This window comes from Nanorana parkeri, unplaced genomic scaffold (assembly GCF_000935625.1).
Source record: "Nanorana parkeri isolate BGI_ZX_2015 unplaced genomic scaffold, ASM93562v1 scaffold807, whole genome shotgun sequence".
In the NCBI taxonomy this organism is placed as follows: domain Eukaryota; kingdom Metazoa; phylum Chordata; class Amphibia; order Anura; family Dicroglossidae; genus Nanorana; species Nanorana parkeri.
The window spans coordinates 766,997-774,483 of record NW_017307075.1 but is presented as its reverse complement, the minus strand read 5'-3'; the positions used below and the strand labels follow the sequence as shown (position 1 = coordinate 774,483).

General features: G+C 38.6%; 1 protein-coding gene across 1 annotated transcript; it reads left to right on the top strand.

Moving 5' to 3' along the window:
- Positions 1-6,475: 6,475 nt before the first annotated feature.
- Positions 6,476-7,300, top strand: LOC108794056 (olfactory receptor 5V1-like). Its single transcript, XM_018565028.1, has one exon. It carries the CDS (start codon positions 6,476-6,478, stop codon positions 7,298-7,300), a length of 825 nt encoding a protein of 274 aa, XP_018420530.1.
- The last annotated feature ends 187 nt before the right edge of the window (positions 7,301-7,487 follow it).

Genomic DNA, 7,487 nt, shown 5'->3' with positions numbered 1-7,487 from the left:
ACAGGTAAATGGTTGCAGGGCTAGGGGGTTGAAGACAGGGAGAGCATACAACCGATAAGGTTGTGCTTACAGAGAAGTAAAGGGGAGGAAAAGAGGAGTGCAAAGGGGGGAGAATTCAAGGTCAGGGCTTTTCTCCTGAGTGTAAGTAACAGTGTGTGTCCATTGTGTTAGATCTAATGATGAGGTTAGATGGAGACATTGAGAGGCTGTAACAGGCAGGTTGCACATGTTTGACTCACGAGACTGATGTCATGGCATGCATGTTTTGTTTACGAACAATCCCTGACAGGCCCACTCAGAGATTTTGACAGATTCAGTAATTACTTGGCAATGTGAACAAAATTCGGACATTGCTGGGTGAATTTAGAAAGGTGATGTAGGGTGGGTTAGTGATCATTTTCAGTAAGGTGCAGCTATAAATTAATGGTGTGTTACCTGAGAGCTTTTAATGGTTAGTTACCTGAGAGCTTCTCTGGTCAGATGCCTGCAGCCCTGTTGAAGAAAATGGGTTTTTCCCAAACAATGCTTTTATTGAATCTTTTAAAGAGTTTCCCAATGCCCTGCATACTAAAATGACATGCATATTCTATACTCATTATGAACTATTTGTGAGGGGATTTCCGAGGATACAATGCTCTCATATGATTGTTCCATTACAGCAGAAACACATCTAGGTTCAGTATATTTCTGGACAGCATACTGGCATCATGGAACACTTGCCCCAACAGCAATGTTAGCCAATAGACCTGAGGCTTTAGGCCTAGAAATTGCAGACACGATTCCTGTCAATATATCACAGAGCAAAGTGCCAAACATATTGATAAGTTAAAGTAAACATAAGAGGATAAAAGACCGTCTGCATACATAAGGTACATTTTCAAATACAAATCTAATTTTAGAAAACAATCTTGTGTTGCTTTTGCATTTTTCTCCTAAACATTTTCTGAAATGCATTTATCATACTTTTGTTTCTAAAACTATAAATGATAGGATTCAGAGTGGGAATTAAAGCAACATTCAGAATAGACAGGATCTTACTGCTGCTTAAAGACACATTGGATGGATTTTCCAAATACACAGCAAAAAGAACTAAATACAACAATATGACCACTGTTAGGTGCGAGGAACAAGTGGAGAAAGCTTTCTGCCTTCCTGCTGTAGAACGGATCATCAGGATAGTGGAAACAATGAAGATATATGAGATCAGGGTTAGCAGGAAACATGGAAACCCCAGCAGTGCGGCAGCTATAAATATAGCTACCTGGACCCTAACGGTATCTGAGCAGGAAAGTTGTAGTAAAGGCATTATGTCGCAATAGAAGTGATTGATGTCACCAGACCCACAGAAACTCAACAGGGAGATCTGAAGGACAATAGGCAGGGAGAAAATATAACAGACTGTCCATGAAAATACAGCTAGCAATACACAAAGCCTTCTAGTCATAATAAGCTGATAATGCAAAGGGAGACATATAGCCACGTATCGATCGTATGACATGACAGTCAGTAGTAAAACTTCAGTGCTCTGAAATGTGACCACATAATTTGCTTGCAGCATACACCCTATAAATGAAATAATTCCTCTTTTAGCTAAAGTTATTTTAAATAATTTTGGCAGAGTTACAGAGGGGTACAAGCTATCTAGGATGGACAGATTACACAGGAGGGAATACATTGGTGTTTGCAAGTGGCTGTCTTTATTAATTGCAGCCACTGTGACCAGATTTCCCATCAAACAGGATGAATACATAAACAGAGTTAGGAAACAAAGTGCAGCACGGAATTGAATGCTGCCCTGAAAACCCAGAAGTGTGAAATATAGTTCAGTGCTATTTACCATGGCTGATGAATAGGGACACTGGACACAAATATCTGCAGTGTTAAAGTAGTATTAAACTCTCAATTAGTTTTTCAATAATGATTCCAGAGCAAACAAATATACTTTACAATGGAAGCAAAGTATTTCTTTATATTTCTGCCAAAGTCATGTTTCTAAACAGCTGGCTCCAACTCTCTTAGCTCCGCTTCCCTGACCTTCCTGCCCAGTACAGGATCACAAGGGACTGATCAGTCTTCAGCAGTTGTCCATCTACTAGCTTGGAGAAGGAAGAAATAGGGAGCAGGGGAGCAGCTTGCCTTTGCTGTGTCTGTGTGTGACACACAGCCTACTAGCGCACACACAAGGGTGTCGCTACAGGACCCTGCAGGGGAAAGGATCCACCCTAAAACAGGATATCAGGGCCAGTACTTGGGGAACCAGCTGATTCTGCAGGAAACTAAAATGTTTAAACATCAAGGAGCTGCATCCATTGTAAGTGATTTCATCAGCATATGAAATAACTTACAAACTTTTAACTTCAATATCACTTTACAATTAGAGGTAATGACAATCTGTAGTATGTGGGATGAGAGATGTCCATTAACAACGGAATCCAATTAAATACATGAATCTGCTTCCGCTGTATAGGTTTTCTGTTGTTTGCAATTTAAACATATTTATGTCTTACGGAATGTTTAAATTCAATTAATTGCTTTGTCTGCTACTAGCAAGGCCTAGGATGAGCTGATGAATACACAAGATGCTTCCAAAATGATGCTAAGTCTTAAAAGCACAAAACCTGTAACTAGATTTGTTTAATTCAGAAGCAACACAAGCAAAACACAGAAACAAGGAAAATTCAAAGAGCTTTGTAAAATGTATCAAGATTTCAACTTTCCGACAGCTTGAAAACTACTGAGTTTTTCATATCCTGTATCTTTTCCTTGGTTGATGAATAAATATGTCCTCGTTGCTTAAATGTAATTTCATTCTTTGAAAACGTTACACAATTATATTTCTATTAAACCACCCAAAACCTTAAAAAGAATAGCACATTTACAAGATATGTGGCTCGGCTGGATGAACTGTATAAACACTCATTCATTGTAATATATAGACCTGCATAAACAATAAAACTCATGGGGACCATCTCTCTGTGGTACACTGAAAATGTATCAGGCAATTAGAATACACAGATGTGGGCAATTAAATCCGGACTCCAGGTGTATACTTAGAAAACAATTTGGTCTAGTCATATGTTCATGAAAAAATTAATTAATGTGCTTTTACATGGAACCACCAACAATACCCATTGTTTTGATATTAGTATCCTACTTCTTCTGCACAGCAGCACCCACACTGGGAGACTATTTGGGTGAGCACTAGGACCCAATCCCAGCTTCTTTGATTTGTAATGCTGCTAGTTAACAGGATGAACATGTTGACAGGATTAGAAAGCAGAGTGATGATCACCTTACTTGTGTTATTTCTACATCATTGTCCAATCACAAACAGGGAAAGGTTGGTCAAGAAGCTGTAGTTCTTAATTGCAGTAGAGAAGAGAAAGATCAGAAAACTGGTTATGATGGTGTGCAGGTAAGCCAGGATCAAACAAGACTGACTGAACACAATTATAAACCATTTAAGCCCATCATTGTGTGTGTGTGTGTGTTTAATTAAGTTGTGGGAAGATGGCTGATTTAATAAAATATTAATATATTTTCGGTTTAATTGAAAGCTGGTGATACAAAATAGTATGGATTACTCATATAAGGCTTTAAAGACTATTTTCTAGCCTTTATTTTGTTACATTTTGGATAGAATGGGCAAGGATTAAAACTTTCGTTAGGTAAATGCTTCCAGTCCATACACTCTTTACTTCCTGTTCCTGCTATTTTCATGTAAAAAAAAGAAATCACTGCAAATGGTGGCCCCATAGGCGTCTATGGCATTGAATAATGCCTTTCCTCAAATAGCAGGGACTGGAAGTAGAGAAAGCATGGATAGTAAGCACTAAGCAAGCAGTACCATTACATTCCCGAAAGGGAAAGGACATTACAGGGGTAAGTGTAATTAACATTTTATGCTATCCTCCCACATTCTTTCCATAGATATTTCCTCAAAATATCCTTTATTTTTGGGGCTGATTTAAATTCAGCTGTAATATTTGCAAATTCTGTAGGGTTATGAAGCAGTAATACAACACAGATAAAAGTACAGTTGTAAGAAAACCACAGAAAGTAAGTTTGTTTTATTGCAGGTGAGACATAGCATGTCTCTTCTGCAATAAAGAGCTTGCCTGCTCACAATTTTTTTTATTTCCGCTTTAAGAGAGATAATATCAGTCCTGGTACCTCTGAAGTCCTACAAAATGTCCTTGTTTTTACCAACTCTTGTCTCTCAGATAAACCCTTTGCAATGAATCAAAAGATTGAAGATAGAGTGCATAAAAGCATTTCCTGAACGTCAGCTTCATTTACAAGGCAGGGGAAGTTCAATTAGTGTTACTTTTCCCACTCACCTTTTTTACTTTCATGTGCAATAAAATGACCACAAGAGTTAAGAAACAGTGAAACCAGTTTAAATTGCCATGATGCATACATACAAGAGCATACACACATACAGGGGTGGGCTTTAAATAATTCTGCTTGCGATTTCAGTACAGCAGATGCAATTTTGTCAGCTCACTGCATGAAGGAAAACTCACTGGATTTCTGTCAGAATCAACAGGTATTTTCCTATTGAAATGTGCATGTATTGCAGCGATGTACTGAATTTGTTTTTATTAGGGATGCACCTATATATCGGCCGCCAAAACATATAGGCCGAAAATGGCACTTTTGGCATAATACCGAAAGTGCCATTTTCCTGCCGATACACCGGTGCATCCCTGCTTTCTCTCCTCCCCGTCGGGCTCTGTGTCCCAACGGGGAGGAAAGAAAGTGTGACAGCCGGCCGAGCGCTGCGGGAGGAGATCGCTGTGAGCGGCCGGCGTCTCTCCTCCCACACCTCTCAGCCTCCTATCACAGTCCGGCAGAGCGGTGTGTGGGCGGAGACAGGCCGCGCTGTCACAGGAGGCTGAGCTCTCCTCCCTACACCGCACCTGCATTTCATGAATAAATTCACTTCTAGGGCAGACATCTATGATATGCAGTCGGTGCTATCCCTATAATGAGAGGTAGCCTGAGGCAGGCATCTCATTGGGAAGCAACCGGGTTGTGTCCCAGGTTGCCAAGAGCGACCTGTGATGTTCTGTGCTGTGCTGCTGAGCTCACTGACATTGCCAGGAGTTAGGCTGGGATGCTTTGGCTTGTGTCCCACCTGGCTCCTGGCAACCAATGACGTCAGTGAGCTGGGTGGGACACCGGACAGAGCTGCTGACAGCGTTAGAAAATCATAGATGTCTACAGATTGCAATGGGCATGTAACTTTAAGTTTAGAAAATGTATTTTGAGGTAACTAAAACTTATTTTTTTAGATATATAATTTCTATTTTATAATTTTTTTAACAGTACATGCAAATATTCAACATATTCAGTTGTAAAAAGTGTGTGATGCAACAGACGCAGTGAACATTTTGCGAGTCTGAACATTTAAAGCATTTTGATTAATTTCCACATAAGTTTAACTTAAACCTAAAGTTTGCATGTTGTATTCATCTGAGATTATTATCAGACAATATGACATGGTTAGTCAGGGGGGAAATTACTTCTATTTAAAAAATGGTTTCTCAAGTATAAATAGGTTTGATATATACAGCAATGCACACAGGTTACATCTTTTTCATACAAGACATAACAAGCCTAGCTTACACTAGGGAAATTGATTTGCTGTACTTGCAGTATACAAATAGAAATGTCACACAAAGATTGCATACCAAGGGAAGTATAAAAAGAAACGTTTACTAAGCCAGGATGGGGCATGAAAAACAATTTGTGCACGAAATTGAAACAAGATATTGGTCAGCTTTTGTTTACCATGTTTCACAGTCTAGTTTAGAACACAGAGACCATTTTGATTTCTTGAGAATGATATATGTAAATACATGTTGACAATCATCTTGTTAGCAGCACACTGATCACACGTGATCATTAAGGATGGGCTGCATGTTCGAGTCGACCAGTCCATGTTCTAGCGTTCGCCGAACGCCGAACATTATGGGATGTCCGCGGTCTGTTCGACCCTTACCCCCATAGACTTGCATTGAGTTCTAAGTTCGAGTTAGAACTTTTTCCATGTTCGAAAGTTCATTTCAACAGAATCTCCAATTTTGCTGAAACATTTACAGTATTTATGTGTTTGCTACACAAGTTATGTTGTAATTTAATTTTTATTAAGAATTACTTTTGCAATTGTAATCTACAGTCGCTGTAATTTTCTAAACTGCCCTTGCAATAGGGCAACCTGGAGGCATTCTGCACACCACTGGAGTACACAATCATTTGCTGTACCAATAAACAGAAATAATAAATACCATATATATTTTCTGTTTAATTATTTTACATGACAGGAAGAAAAACAGGTCCGGATGTAAAGCCTGAAAATTCTACATGTGCCACCTATTTACTCATTTTTGGAATTAGCATTCACAATGGCCATCAAATTGTCTTTGTTATTTTGTTCTCTTTAGCCTATCTACAAGTCATCATAGCTAATATGCTTATTATAGGTCTTGGATGTGGATGTCAACAACTGAAGAAACCTATGTTCTTCTTTCTTATGAACCTGTCAGTGGTTGATATTTGTTTTAGTTCAGTTACAATGCCATGGACTATTTACTCTCTCCTAGAAAAGGACAAGACAATATCTCTGCCAGCTTGTGTTATACAAATGTACAGTTTCTTGGCCTTCACAAGCTCTAACTTCCTTCTGCTCTCAGCAATGGCCTATGACCGCTATGTAGCTATCTGTGAACCGTTACATTACAATGTGACTATTAACAAGAAATTATGTGTTGTTTTTGCCTCATGTTGTTGGTTAGTTGGCTTTGCTGATACTCTTCCCCATGCTTATTTTGCTCTTATAGCATGCTATAGCAGATCTAACAGGGTTAATCACTTCTTCTATGATCTGACTGCTTTGATGAAGCTTTCGTGTTCTGAGACTTATACCATAGAAACTATTACATACGTAGAAGGAGCCTTTTTAGGTTTTGGCCCATTCTTACTAACTTTGACTTCCTACATCTTTATCATCAAAGTCATCTTTAAAATCAGATCTACAAAAGGAAGAGCAAAAACCTTCTCAACCTGTTCTTCCCATCTCATTGTTGTGGCAATATTTTACAGCACCACCTTAAGTATGTATGTGCGACCCACCTCTTCCTTTTTACTAGAAGACAATAAGGTGGTGTCTCTGGTTTTTGTCATGATTATTCCCTCCATAAATCCTCTTATTTATAGTCTTAGGAATAATGAACTAAAACAAGCACTGATAATGAAGTTTAAATTACATCTGTTTAGAAGAAAGAAGATGTCTTAGAAAGTTAATTAACATCTTCAAATATATCCAAGGCCAATATAAGAATTTGGCCAATGCACAATGACCATACGAAGCACAAGGAGATATCAGCCGCTAGTTGAAAAAAGCTATTTTTCATCAATTTTGGAGGGGACACTTTAACAAACATGGAATTGAAAAAGGGTTAAATAATTTTATTGCAACAATA

Excerpts from the sequence above, each read along its gene's own strand:
- LOC108794056 (XM_018565028.1), top strand. The coding sequence starts at position 6,476 with ATGCTTATTATAGGTCTTGGATGTGGATGTCAACAACTGAAGAAACCT.